At 41.9% G+C, this 14,967-nt stretch overlaps 2 protein-coding genes across 3 annotated transcripts in view; one reads left to right on the top strand and one right to left on the bottom strand.

Annotated features, from left to right (window-relative positions):
- Positions 1-10,066, top strand: part of LOC146507137 (transmembrane protein 132D) — a 35,127-nt gene extending 25,061 nt beyond the window's left edge. Inside the window, exons 6-9 of the mRNA XM_085179527.1 lie at positions 1,179-1,384; positions 1,652-1,916; positions 2,088-2,279; positions 2,367-10,066. Of these exons, the coding sequence (XP_085035653.1) occupies positions 1,179-1,384; positions 1,652-1,916; positions 2,088-2,279; positions 2,367-3,680 (1,977 nt within the window). The 3' untranslated portion in view covers positions 3,681-10,066. The remainder of the gene's footprint in view (positions 1-1,178; positions 1,385-1,651; positions 1,917-2,087; positions 2,280-2,366) is intronic.
- Positions 4,967-14,967, bottom strand: part of glt1d1 (glycosyltransferase 1 domain containing 1) — a 30,174-nt gene continuing 20,173 nt past the window's right edge. Inside the window, exons 7-12 of one of the 2 annotated variants that reach the window (XM_085179538.1) lie at positions 13,255-13,353; positions 10,396-10,445; positions 8,210-8,253; positions 7,647-7,767; positions 7,049-7,147; positions 4,967-5,327 (exon numbers count right to left, since the gene is read on the bottom strand). In XM_085179538.1, coding sequence (XP_085035664.1) covers positions 5,181-5,327; positions 7,049-7,147; positions 7,647-7,767; positions 8,210-8,253; positions 10,396-10,445; positions 13,255-13,353 — 560 coding nt within the window. In that variant the 3' untranslated portion in view covers positions 4,967-5,180. The remainder of the gene's footprint in view (positions 5,328-7,048; positions 7,148-7,646; positions 7,768-8,209; positions 8,254-10,395; positions 10,446-13,254; positions 13,354-14,967) is intronic. The other variant, XM_085179539.1, reaches the window with a different exon arrangement.

The raw sequence follows: 14,967 nt of genomic DNA, 5'->3' as shown, positions 1-14,967 counted from the left end.
CATAAATATCTTTGCGATACCGAAAATGGTGAGGGATATTCTTGGACAAAGAATAAGATTATGACTGGAATGAGTTGGCGGATGGCACATTTAAAATGGCATTCCCTTTTAACTTATTCTTCGGAATATTATTTGAACACAGCAGACGGTGGAGGTCCTGGAAAGTGCTCCTCTAACACAGTAGAAAATTAGCAAATTGCCTTAAATCATGGCTGACCAGCTGACTTCCCACACACTGAATTAAATACATGAAGATTCAACACAAGTGCACTGAAAATAAATGAGCCCTTGTCTGTTGTTCTGTCTTTGCATGGAAATTTTTTCCCCGACATCTATTTGAAAGGTTTTGTGCCACTTCTTAGAAATATACTGTTAGGTATAAAAGCTGAAACTACATCTGAGTTAGCAGCAGGGCTGACATGATGAGTGATGGGGTTATTCTAAAGATGTTCTATATCCACGGGATGCAGTTCCAAGATGCAATGATGACACATGGTACTCTAAAAAAAAAGAACTAAAAATTGCACGACCCGGTGACAGCACATCTCGTAAGTATTGGGTCCACACCGCTTCGAGATGTAACTTATATATGTAGTCATCCTTTAGCCATCTGTCAACGTCAGTGTATTTCCTTTTATTCCCCTGGGTGTTTTCAGTCACTAGAGTTCAGTGATTTGTTAATTATCGTATCGGCCAAAGACGACCAAGTGAAACCTCCTGATGTGACGCAAAATGATGTTAAAGCAGCTGCCCAAACTTGCAAAGGTCACCTTTGAAATTCTGTTGTAATGAATGCACTTGGTTGTGAAGGACTGATGCTCAGTGTGCACTACATGATATTTCGATTAACATAAAACTGCAATGCTGCCTCTTCCCGACGCCTCACACCGGTGATCATCACAGTAGTTTATTAAAGCCAGCTGACATTACTGCGGTGACACATCCAGTGCAAAACTGCTTCACGGCTATTTGTTGTTGCAGGAATGGCCGATGTGTTAAAATGGTGACTTTCATGAGAATACTTGATTATTTTTTGTCATTGGTAGGAAGAATATTGCTTTCATGAACAAATTTAATCCCGAGTTTGATGTAGATTGTTTACATAATCATCTTAGACAAAAAATGATAAGATGCTCACGTGCCGGCGGACTGTTTCCATTTTATCTTTACCTCTCCAGGTGTCCGACAGGTGTGACTATGTTTTCGTAAATGGAAAAGAGGTTAAGGGGAAGATAAAGATGACAGTAAACTTCACCTACAGCTACCTGAGTGCTCAGCTTGAACTGAATGTGTGGATGCCCCGGCTTCCTCTCCAGATTGAGGTGTCAGACACAGAGCTGAGCCAGATCAAAAGCTGGAGGGTACCCATCCTCACCTCAAAAAGGTAGGAAACCACTAACAACACAAAATCCCTTTGCTTGATTTCTACAGTAGGTGTGATTTCCAAAGGCATTTTTTTTATTCATACAAATTTAAATCATATCTCTCCGAGGATTTAGAGGTTAGATTCCATTATGTAATGCACTGCAACAATTCAGTGTGATCCAATCAAATAAAGAGACAGACAGGGCTGAGTGATTGATATAGAGGGGAAAGCATGTACTGTTTGATAGGCCTGACCTACCCGTATGTTTTTGTGCTCATGTCCCAGAACTGGCTGGAACAGTGATGAAAACGATCGGAAGGGGAAGGGCTGTATGCTGCAGTTTCAGCATGCCCTTGTGAGGGTGCTAACCCATTTCATGGCAGAGCAAGAAGACCCCCGGGATCCAAAGGCCTATTTCCTGGGGTCTGATTGGCAGGTGGATGTTACAAGGTTGGTTCGATACTTCATGAAGGTGGAGGACACTCGAGTGGCTAGGCTACAGGCAGGAAGAGTGCTGTCGGGGAAAGACTTTGGGACCACTGCCATCCAGGTAATAAACTGGAATACTCTTTGGATTAGTCTTGTGAGCCAGCTCTAACTTGCTGCCTTTTCACAGAGTAACTCTTTTTCTGAATTGAACCATTTCTGTCTGAGGCAAAGAGTTAAAAATGAGATCAAATCTGAAGAAGCCTAAAAAAGTGACTTTACCTGATGTTGACAGGTGTTTTCTCCACTATCTGATGCCATCTTGGCTAAAACAACTATCAGAGTTGTGGATGACAAAGTGACCATCACAGAGCTGGGGGTTCAGCTGGTTACAGGGCTCTCCATGACATTACAGCTCAGTGCAGGAAGCAACAGGGCCATACTGGCTACCACAACCACACAGGAGGTGCTACAGAGTCCCAAACAGGTAACATCCTTTATCATTTTTTAAATGTAAAGATTTTAGATTCAAAGATCAAAGTACAATCTTTTTACAATTTCTTTGTTCTCTTAGGAAGCTTTGGTCAGTGCCTGGATACAATTCAGTGATGGCAATCAGACACCTCTTGACATTTATGATCAATCCTTTTTCCGTGTGACGGTGACCTCTCTAGATCAGGGAGTGGTGTCGGTGCAGGGCACGCCACCAGCTGTGGTGGCAGAAGGAGAGGGCGAGGGAGTCTTGGTCAGAGTAGAGATGTCCATCTGTGAGGCCTGTCAGAAGTCCAAACGCAAAAGTACTTTTGCAGTAGGCAACGGCACCCTCAAGGTCAAATTTCAAGCGAACACTAAGCGATCAGATGGAATATTCGACAGCAGTACTGTTAGCAACAAGGAAACTGACTATGGGAACGATGGGGAAGAAGTGGAGCGTCAGAGGAAGCAGAGAAAGCCATCCCAGGATGCTTCACCACGCATGCCAAACTTAGACAGAGAAGAAAGCGCCATACAGAAGATCACAACCACTATTAAATCTACAGAAAGAACCCTGATAACCAGCGGTAGCCTCGGAGGAGTGGGTAAGACCAGTAATTCAGGAAACCCTGGTAGTCCTACTACTGTGGCTAATGTCAGCCTAATGAGCAGCCCTGGTGAGAACAGCAAAGGATACGGGTCAGACAACATGATAGTGGAGGATATGAGCAGCGTTAGCTTCACCAGCACGGTGAAGGTTCCCAGGAATCTGGTAAACTCCAACAACTTCCCCACCAAGGTGGAGACCCCTGGGCAGGGGACGACAGAAATAGAAGTTGGTGGTGAAGAAGTTTTGGCAAACAGGCCTCTAACAGACTTAGAGATTGGCATGTATGCTTTGTTGGGTGTCTTTTGCCTGGCCATCCTGGTTTTTCTGGTAAACTGTGTCTCATATGTTGTTAAGTTCAGGCACAAGAAACCGCCCTCTCACGGCCAGGAACCCACAGGCCACAGGCACGACTGGGTATGGCTGGGCACAGATGCTGAGCTGGTGATGAGCGTGCCGGGCAGCCCGGTCCAGCAAGACTCCCAAACTACAACCACTGTGATAGACATTGGGCCTGATAAGACTGGCTCTCTTTCCAGGAGGCCCAGTTGTCTGGCCTCCGTCACAGATTCTCCCCTCAGTTGCGTAGGCTCCCTCAGAGGCAAACCGATGCCCACAGAGTCCCTCCACTCGCCCACCAGCAAGAGAAAGAGAGTCCAGTTCACAACCTTCTCCACACTAGAGCGCCAGCATTCACCACATCTCCCACCCAGAGAGAACGGCCATGGCATCCATTGGGTTGGAAAGGAGGACAGCTGTGGGGAGGAACCTCAAGTGCCCATCACAGAGCCTGGGGACCAGTTATAATAGAGAACCTGATCAGACCTCACATGTACAGCAGATGTGGCTTTGATCACCTCAATGCCTTTGTCAACTCTGAAAACTGTCGAGAATTTATGATTTTGGAATTGCCCTCCTCTACATTTCATTACCTATCAAGGCCTTTTACATGTACATGTACTGTATATTATTGTTAATATTGGAGAGTTAGATGTGTGTGATCGTGTTTGAGACGGCCAATTCAGACGGACTCCCTTTTCACACAAAGCCACCAAATATTAAAGCTGCATGTGGATATCTACTTCTAAATTGTTGCACTCACATGCTGATGCATACAGTACAAAGACACCCAGAGAAAGTGTCTCCAAATTGAAAATATATCCTATATCAGCATAATCTCACACTGATTTCAGTAGACATATGGCTTTGATTAAAATAATAAGAACCAAAAGGGGTGTTTTCTATTATGCGACATAAAAGATGTATTTGTAATTTTAAGTTGGGTTAATTTTCAGTTGCTTTTTTAACATTAAAACGGACTGATCTTCAATATTGCCTATTAATTGATTTTCTACGTTAAGCACCAGCCACTTGAGTTGGTCATCTACTGCAGTTTTTTCTTTGCTTAATTCAGAGATTAAGATTATCTCCATCTGCAGTACTTATATTTGGAAACGTAGCTCTGTTTCGGGACCCCTCACAGATTTCTATGTGGATATGTGGACAGCATGAGGTGGGGAGAGCAGCACCGAGACCCAACACAGAAAAAACACATCAGGAAGAAGAAAGACACACAGGAGCTGGGGTGAAGGTCGTTTGCAAAGCGACTTGAAGGTGTGCAGCAAGTGTGTGCAGGCTGAAGCAGCTTAAACAGTGCTTCCTATATGGGATTTGTCAATTGGATGTATAGAAAACCATCAACTGAGCAGACAGCTGAAGTAGGCTAGCGCTGGGACTCACTGCCATACTGGGATCGTGGCCGAGCTCATCTTTGTGGCCTGCCTGAACTAATGCAGTTCTTGATTTGACAGGTTTTTGTTACGGTGCGCTGGTGCAGTACGATATCATAATCAATCTTTGTAACAGCAAACAAAAGGACTTTTGTGCCATTCTATCCTTTAAACAAAGTTATACTGGTTCATTCTCTTTGTGTAACCCAGTTATTTCAGCATAAAAAACAGAAACGGGTAGCATAACCTGGAAAAATCCTGGACTTCATTTGGAAAAGTCTGATAAAGAGAAACGTAATAATTTTTTAGATCAATAACCATTTAATATGCAGAAAGAATAATCACAGTATCCATGCCTATATCATAATTAAACCATAAATAAGAGTCCATCGTAAATGTCATATGTCTTTAGTTTAAAGCACTCTTCGTCATAATTTTCAGTCAGGTAGTACGGATAAAACCGCATTGTTATGCAAACGAGCATAATTATACCTGTGCAACAAAGAGAGATTTGTCGCGCTCTTCTTCTCTCCTGCTGAAGCCCCTGAGAAAGTTTACAGATTGCAGTTTAATGTGCTCAGTGCAAAGTGTCCACCAGTCGCTGGTAAGTTTCTCTCTCCTGTTTAACGCTGTGACGCTCTTCCACGTAGAGTTTTCCATTCCTCACCACTCTCTCTCTCAGCTCGTGATCTGACAACAGCCTCTGAGATTGATGCACAAATTCCTGGCAAGGATAAAGGCAAAATTAGTCTCATTCACTGCCAAATGCCACTTGAAGCTTGCCAGTGAAGGTGCCTGGAGATATTTTTTAAAGCATAAACGATAATCCAAAGCACAAGAACAGAACTCAGATAGAAGCCTGTGCACTGATTAGCAAATACTTCAAAAGTGTCTTTACATAGCCAAAGGATGGAGATATTTGTGGCTCCATATCTAAATATGGATGCCCAACAGACCCCCTTTTTCTATCCTAATAGCTGCCACCTCTCATTTGCTTATGTAAAAAGAGAAAAACAAACAAAGTGATACAGTTAGAAAAAAAAGATACTGTACAACCAGTCGTGTTGGGAACATGGCGAAGAAAAGACAAGGATAAAAGAGCAACAGTATAAAAAAAGGGAGTAATAACACCATCACATATTCATAGAAATGAGGTCCATCCACTCAGCATTCAGAATCCTAGTTTGCTCATCTGCTGGCCCAGCAGCCTGTCAGAAGCCTCCAACAAAATGAAGTCAAAGTGCCTTGAAGTGTTCTTGCAACATGACAGCCAACATTCACTGCTGCACTGAGCCAATGGGCACACAAAGTTTTAGCCACTGCCAGTCAGCAGGCCATTTTGCTTTACTTCACTTCAAGTGATGTGATTATGTCTGGAGAGGCTCTTGGTGGGAAACGGCTCTTCTGTATGGACATATGAGGGCTATAAATCCTCACAGCAAAAGGATTAAAGCTCAACTTATGAGAGGCGCGCTTATATTCACTTCACTCTTGGTGCAAATTACAGAGCCCGACAGGACAGGCCATTTTTCCTCTTTAAAGCTCGTGAGTGCTTTTGTGTTTACTTTGCTCGACACATTTCTTAATACCCACACTCCTCATGTAATTCCATCTTGAAGAACAAGAAATACTGTCAGTGGAAAGAATAAGGAAAGACTTTAGTGTGTGTAAAAAGTCCTGCACGGGAGCTACTGCAAAGGCGGCTCAAAGACTAGCACTCTCTTCCCGTCGGTCCTGGCCGAGGTCCTCGTTTATCCGTCCCAAGTTGCTGCAACCATCTGTGTGAGCTTCCTACCAGCAGCTCAGTGGAGCACACGTGCAGGGAGGAATTATCCCCACCATTACAACAACATCACGCTACAGCATGATCTTGACAATACAACGCTTAAGCCCCACCAATTGGCCTTATCCTTTGTTATCTCCCATTGCATTAAACCTCATTGAATATCAGACTGAGCAGTTCTCATGGGGGATTACTTACTTTCCACCTTGCTGCTAATTGTTGCATCACTATGCAGTAGTATAGTATCTTTGTTCTCTCCCTAAAGGGTGCACTTCTTTTGATTCTAATCCAAGCACCTGAGGAAACATAAAATAAAATATAACACAAGGAGGGACCTTTTGTTATATTTTACCTGCTCAGATTGGACTTGTGATAAAACTGCTACAAAGTTTACAAAATGATGTCAAAAGTTTCTGATTAAAACTGTGAGACTTGTTATTTTATTCAGTTATGCGAGGAGAGGACATAAAACCCCCCAGTTGTTCTCAGTCAGTGTGTCGGTACTACTTTATGCGGTTGTGTACTTTTCTGGTCAGCTGAGGTAAAAGGAGTCCCTGTAGCCCTGGCAACAGTTTATCCTCTCTGTAGTCCATAAACACAGTCATTATGTTTATGGACTACAGCGCTTAGCTTAACTACAGAGCTGGTCAGCCAATATATACCTGAGGAGAAGAATACAGAAGGCCGGTGACCTCATGCTGCACCACAGCTGCATTTCCTGGAATGTTTCTAGCCAGCACAGGTACCCCAAGATCAATGGCCTGGTGAAGACAGAAAGCATAAGTCAAAGGCAAAAGTTTCTTGTTTATCCTGTCATTGTTAAGAAGCAGTCACTCGAGCATTTCGGATGGTGTACAGCGCCGCCATTCTGTGCTTCAGTTCACTTAAAGAATTAACAATCTGTGCAAGCTAATACCTTGTTAAGTGAAACATGCTAACAAACTAATAACACTTTAAGCCTACTGTGGATTGTCTTAATTGCCTGTGTTTAAAAAAGATTAAGAGGATTTGCTCACTCAGGAATGGGAAGATTGGAGTCAAGCAATTAATTTGGGTAATTGTCCCAGAAGTGTCCAGATAGCATTGTAGCTGAACAACAAACAGTGCAGAAGATTCACGTGGTTTAGATTAAAAAACAAAAGCTCCTCTGTAAGATGCCTTGATAGATCAAACTACCATTACCAAACTGTTATTCTTGTCAATGTTGGAACATCGTGCTGCCCCGCCGTCCAATTACCCACCATCCTCGAAGATGTTTACCTCCAAGATGGCTGCTGACATGCCCTCTGAAACAGAGCTGTTGACCACAGCGAAGCACCTTTTCATGGCAGCATAAAGCTCCTGTTGGCACCTCTCCTGGGCCAAGAACACCCCTGCTGTTCTGTAAAAGCAGTGGCAAAACTCAGTTCTGTGTGACTCAGGGCTCACAGAGGCGTGAATGATGCTGAACAGCAGTGACAAGCTCAGGCAAGGAAACACAGCTGCACTGTTTGTGACATGAACGGAGCATCCAGGTAAAGTCTTAAGCAGAGAGGGCAGCTTCCTGCCGCAAAGACCTCTGTTGTGGTGAGGCCCTGTGGCGAAAAACTGAAAGATCGGCGGAGACTTGAGTGTGGGAGGAGAGATAATAAAAAGAGGACCTTGGCGCTCAGCTCTATTTTGCATTCTGTTCACATTATGTTACGATACATGTGAGCTGCGTTTGTTTTTCAATGCACCGCATGAAAGAAGCACAAAGGCAGGCAAGTCTGAAAAGATGGAACATCACAGCAATTAAACAGACAAAACTGACAGTTTGAACACAAAGAAAGCTGAAGGCCTACCTTTTAACAACTGTTTCTACTTCAGCAGAAAGAACGGGATCAATCTGAAAAACAAGCGGCAAAACAAAAATGACCGAAACATGTGCAACAAAATTTCTGTTTTTCTTTTTTATTAAGGATACCTGCAATATCCTAATTACTGGGATATAAAATATCGAATGACACAATTAAGAACTTCTATCAGGAGAAAATCATTCTCAGGAAAATCCTGCATTTTCAGAGATTGGGGTCAGGGTGGGCAGGGTGGCCAATCTGATTAATTGCAATGTGGGATTTATGTGCATTAGCCTGTCCACAGAAAAGTCAAAGCATAGCAATGTGGGTCAAAGATGCTACTAAGCAAGCTGCTACATCTCATTTTATTTTATAGCTCACAAAATGCCTTCATGAAATTATTTTTTAAGATGTATTAAAAAAGAAATGCAGTTTTGCATCCTGGAGCAATCTGGGATTCTGCAGGAATTATAAAACGAGCAGGGGTCGGATCAAGATGATGAAGATACTGGCAAAAATACACGGTTTAAGCCCAACCGGCGCTGTCTTATAGTGAGCCCAAAACAAACAAACAACAAAGCTACGTCATACGGTGAAAGCTTCAGTGTTCCTGTTCATTCTAATAAATCTGTCATACCTTTACTGGTGTTTGAGAGAGATATAATTAGATTTCATTTTTGCTTTCAGCAAATAAATAAGGTGAAAGCCTGCTATCGTTACAGGAGATAACGTTCCCTTTTTGGAATTGTCCAGATTTATTTTACTCTGTAATTTAAAGCCCATTTACAGAGAGTTCAGATGTGTCATCGCTGACAAACTGACCTGAATTTTCCTCTTAATGACAGATGCTGCAAAGCCACAGCGCTTATTACTTGAATGAAGTAGCGATACTGATTTCTGTGATGTCACGACAGCCTGAACGAGGGATGTCTCATTCCACCTCCTCTTCGCATTTTTAGATCTTTTTTCCTTCACTTCGTTTAATCTGTTCAACACTGTTCCACAAAAAATATATAATCCTTAAATTAACACAGCTGAAATCTGGCTGTCACACGAAAACATTTTTAGTATAAAATTAATATCTTTCCATTTCTTGAACAAACATGCCTGTGATTCAGACGTGTCACGATGAATCACATGTTTCTGCTTCGACTGAACCGTTTCATCAAACGGCAGCAGCAGCAAAGCCTCGTGAAAAAGCAAGAAGCGGCAGTAAGACGGTACATACAAGCCCGTGGCCATGCCTAATTGAGTTGGTTCTGTGCAAAGCTAAAGCAGTACGTACCTTTTGCCTGAGACCACTGCTTGAAAGAAAGAACAGATGCTAAAGTACTGTACATTGATGCTGTATCAAAGCGAGTCGGGTGGGGGGGAGAAGAGAAGATGAAGACATGCAAACAGAAAACAATAGGTGAGAGAAAAACAAAGAACCGAGGCTGCTGCTGTTCTCTGGGATATGACAAGAATTTTAACATAAAACTGCAACCTGATATTTTTTTTTAAAAGAAAACAATATTAACATAAATAAATAAAAACACTATAATTTGATTGTGCGACTGACTAGTTGATTGATGCACGAGGTTATTCACGACAGGGTTTGAGAGTTCAATTGCTATTTTCCACTTATTTATTTGCACTGTTTGACATGAAGACGCACAGCTTGTACTTGAGCACTTAATGTTTTCAGGGAGACACACAGCACAGAAACATGATTACATGTGACAGGGCGGCAAAACCTGTAACTTGTGCTCCCCGTACAGGTGCAGATACATATTATGAGGATTAAAATGAGTTTGCTCCACTTCCACACAGGTCATTAGTAAAAGGCAAGTAATGTGAAGCAGGTAATGCCAACACCCCCCCCCCCCCCCCAAAAAAAAAACAACCCCAAAACAAAACAAAACAAAACAAAACAACTAAACCACCACTACAGCTGACCCCTTCCCCAGTATTCAGAAGACATTTCTTCCCAGCACTGTCCGTTAATTCCAGCATAACAACTAAAGCCTGCATGTCTGCTCTATCCAATTAGAGGCTGCCTCAATTCCCGGGGGATGTTTCTAGGTAATTTCAGCAGTACACAGAGTGACAGTACAGAGGCACATGGCAGAAAAGGGAAAAAAACAAAAACAAAAGCATACACACAAAGAAACAAACAAAACAAAACTAGTGCATAAGGACTGTTTACTTACCTTGGGTCCAATAATGACTAACACATTCAGCAGATTCTCACAATGCCACTCTGAAAAACATTAAATATAACTGGTGATGTAAAAAACAACACTGCAGTTTGTTTTTGTGTGTGTGTTTTTTAAATGAGCAAGTTGTCAAAAGAAGTGAGGCTGTTCTTGCACAGATTCCCACAAGCTTGTTTAATGCACGACACTCATGGACAGTACGTGTTAATTCCAAGAACGTGCATGTGAAACTTGAACTGTGCAGCTCTCCTCAACATTAATATACAATGTTGACGCCCTCTAGTGATGTCTCATTACAATAACTGCGTGCTGTGAAAGTCACAGTATATATGGGGGGTTGAAAAAGAAACAACTTGTGTTAATTAGAGGCAAAATATTAGGTACCTAATAAGACATACAGGATATCCATCAAAGAAAGAAAAAACATAAAAACCATGAAGGCAAGACCCGACAAAATGAGAACGAGCTGCCCCGCTGCACTGTACAAACACTTTCTATTAGATGAAACTCAACGGTTGACATCTAATTGATTGGGACATGGCCTCTACAACAGCAGATACATTAAGAAAGGCATTAAGGTTAAGCTGGTTAATAGGGCCACCCCTCACTGTATTTGCTAGGGGTGCAACGATACTCGTATCGATATTGAACCATTCGATACAGTGCTTTCGGTTTGGTACGCATATGTATCAAACAATACAATTTTTTTTAATTCATTTGATCAACTTTTCTTCTGACGATGCTGTCTGTGTTGAGAGCTCAGTGGATCTGCATTTGACTACTCCGCCTAGGCTGCACTGTCGAGCGCAGATCCACTGAGTGCAGTGCAAGCTAGCAAGACAGAATCTAAGCTCATTGCAACATGGCAAATTTAACCTCCCCATCCTCATTCAGATCTGGCCTTTGGAACTATTTTGGTCTTCATGTGAAGTATGACCCTGAAGGTAAGCGCATCATGGACAAAAGTAAAACAGTATGTTGGATGTGCCAGCAATGCTCAATTACATGGGTGGGAACTACTGCGTTAGCGCAGTTTGCTCGTTAACTTGTTGACGCCGTCCAGCCCCACGCACGGGGCGATCCGCGGTAGCTCGTTAACGGGGATTTGCTGTGTTGTGGCGTTAACATCATTTCAGATTAACGCTGACAGCACTAGTGGGAACAAAATGAATATGACTGCACATTTACACCGACATCATGCTAGTGCAAAGACATGTGGAAGGAGACAAAAACAACAAGCACGCATGCTACAAACTTTACCCGTCATTTAGACAGCCGTTAGCACATGATTCTCCTTATGGGGACCTGATATGTTTAATATGCTGCTGAGAATATAGCCCAGAAGAAGCGTATAGTATAGCTTTTATTTTGGAAAGAGCCATTTCTCTGTAATAAACTCTTTTCCAAAGATGAGTGATTTCTCGATCAGATAGATTTATTATTTTATCCCTTTGTTGTTTCAGCAACATTAAATTTAAAAACTGTACGTTTGAGTTAAAATATATATTTATAATTTTAATAAATGACAAATTAAAAAGGCATGAACATTTTTTTGTATCGAAAAAATATCGAACCGTGACGCCAAAGTACTGAACCGAACCGTGAATTTTGTGTATCATTGCACCCCTAGTATTTAGCAAAATGCGACCATAGTGGCACCTCCTGCACCGCAACTACCATAAAGATCATTTTAAGTACTTTGGTAGGGATCTCAGAAGATGAGATTCACAAAGGTTTTGATCGGGGGCACAGTATGCACCAATATACTTGGCTAATTCACCACTTGCAATATTGCTGTTGCTAACCAGTTTGCTCTTGTCTATCCAGTCTTGTGTTTCCCTGTCTGGATGATGGCCAGGTCACTGGTGTATTGGTCCTGGATGTGATTTCGTTTTTTTATTCTGTAGGTGGATCAACTCTATTCCACTCTGACTGGAGATGATGACAGCACTCGCTCTGTTCTCCATAATATCTGCTACAAGCTGAAGGATCACTCCAACCAGAATCTGCAGCAGGTGAAGATATGGATCATATGAGTCAACAAGGCTGCAGAGCAGCAAAAAGAGCAAAAAGATGCCATTAAATCCACGTGTAATAGCTCGTTTACTGCTGCAAGTTGCAGCCTGAGACAACAGAGTTGTAGTCTGCCTACAGATCAACAATATCTGAAAGTCACGAGTTTAGGAAATAGCAAAAAACCCAGCAAAGGCCTCACACATGCACCTGGCCTTTAAGTTAATCACTGAAATCGCATCAGAAATGATGTAGGTGGAAGGCTGCAAACTGAAAGAAAAGGCTGGAAAAATGCAAAATTACACAAGAACTGGACTGAAAGCCAGTTTTTTTTCGACATGACAATGATCCCAAACACACTGCCAGGATGGATCATGATTGATCACTATCAGTTATGGATTGGCCTCCTCAGACCTTTTTGAAGCAGTGTGGGATCATTTTTGCAGACAATGAAACAAAAGACAGCCAAAATCCAAAGAAGTATTTTGAATGTATCTCTGTTGGAAGACAACTGAAAGCTTGCCTAAGAGAGTTCAGTTATTTATAATCTTATATGTTCTCTGTATCTGGTGAACATTTAGGATTTCACCAGGACTGATGTGTAAAAAATCTTAAAATTCGACGGTACTTTTTTTTGGTACCTTAGTTCCCACAGACAACATAAGCAATTTTTCATCCAGCTTACATAATCATATTTACTGGTATGTATTTCTAGTTTCAATAACGGGTTGGGTCTGAGTGCTGATCTAATGGCCACTTGATGTTATACACATGCATTTCATAGCAAGCACAATGAAATGAATTCAACAATATAACGTAATGAATAAAATCACAGCATACTTGAAAAAACCTCCACCAAATAGAGGGGGTCTTTGACTCTTCTGAGGCCACAGACCAATAGGAAGACACGCAGCTCATCCACATGCTCAGTCCTTACACCTGGAGAGAAGCCAGACAAACAGAAAGACAGCGCCACAATATCAAAACACTGCATAATGAACATCCCAAGTACATCAGCAGATAATGAAAGCAATACATCAACCAAGGTCACGAAGAAAATAAGACAGTGGTGACTAATGTGCTCACACAATTCTCTGATCAGGAGGGAAATAGTCTGCTGAAAACACTGGAAGGTCGCACCCTAATCAGTGTGTAATGCAGTATCATAACTACACACTTTGAATATTTGGGTGACAATTTGCTCACTGATAAGCTCTAATTAAATAAATAAATTAGCCGGGCCAATATCGAGCTGACATCAAACATCTGAAGAATTAGGCTTTAACTGCAATGCTGTGGAATCTGCTCCTCTCAAATATCATCCGGCTATCACATTCAATCCAGAGATTATCAAAAACTGGCAGGCACACAAACGTGCACAATGTCAGCAGCTACTCTAGTGCACCTGACCTGGCAAAGACAGCAGCTAAAAGTCCTGACCCTATTACACAACCCCATCATAAAGGCAACACACGACCTAGCCTGTAAGTCTCAGACCTCACATTAGTCAACAAACCTTTCACTTCAAAAGTACAACTACAATGTACTCGCCTTCAAGTCGAGGCGAACCAGAATTACTGTCACAACTGCCTGGTATGTAATGGATGACAGTGGAAATAACAGAAGAATATACTATATTGTTACACAGTTACTCTTAGTCTGGGGCATTCACATATACAACTAAATTCATTTTTTGTTTTCATATAGCACCAAATCATAATAACAATCACCTCAAGGCACAAGATATTGATCTTATAATAATACAGATAAAACCCCATCAATCAGATGACCCCCTATGATAAGCCTATTCAAATGGTGGCCCAGAAGCAACCTGCGAGTGGCCCTGCCTGTGGTCCTAGCAGAAACACAGAGAAAACGCAAAAAATTAATTCATTAATTCATTTTTAAAAAATTAAAAATTCCTACAGCGTAGTGTAGACTGTGAATGCAACACTCCTAGTAGCCTAGCAATATTTAACACACAATGCACCGTGATGTAAACATATTAAACAATCATCGTAATATATGATGCGACAACAGCGTGTCTTTCTCAGTCCAAAAGCGCAAAATTGACAATGAACCCTGCCTGGACTGACAAATACTTATTCATTTTACCGCCAAATCCAAATGCCAAACCAATGTGTTTAATTTGCAGTGAGTGTGTTGCTGTACTTACGAAGGCACCACAATGACAAACACCAGACTTTCTACACAAACTTTCCAGAGCAATCTCAGGAGAGGGCTGCAAAAGTACAGTTTAACTGCGAGTTTAATAATCTTACAACCGGAGTTGTACTACCATGGTGAGGGTCCTGTACAGTCCAAGAGAGAGTTGCAGCAGCTTTCCTTCGTGTTTGCTTCTTGGCGAAGAAGAAAAGGCCTTTCACAGATTCTGAAACAGTGAAATACTGCATGCTGGCCGTGGTGGATGCGGTGATAAGTGACGAAAAAATTAAAGTAAGTGTGACATCTGCTATTAAAAACGTACCCCTGTCAGACAGTTCGTAGAGTTGAAGTTCTGGCGTCAGACGAGTTTGAAATGCTGTTAGATGA

This window comes from Neolamprologus multifasciatus, chromosome 12, assembly GCF_963576455.1.
Source record: "Neolamprologus multifasciatus chromosome 12, fNeoMul1.2, whole genome shotgun sequence".
NCBI lineage: Eukaryota > Metazoa > Chordata > Actinopteri > Cichliformes > Cichlidae > Neolamprologus > Neolamprologus multifasciatus.
Note: the sequence above shows the minus strand (reverse complement) of the source record. Positions and strands in the feature narration are given on the sequence as shown.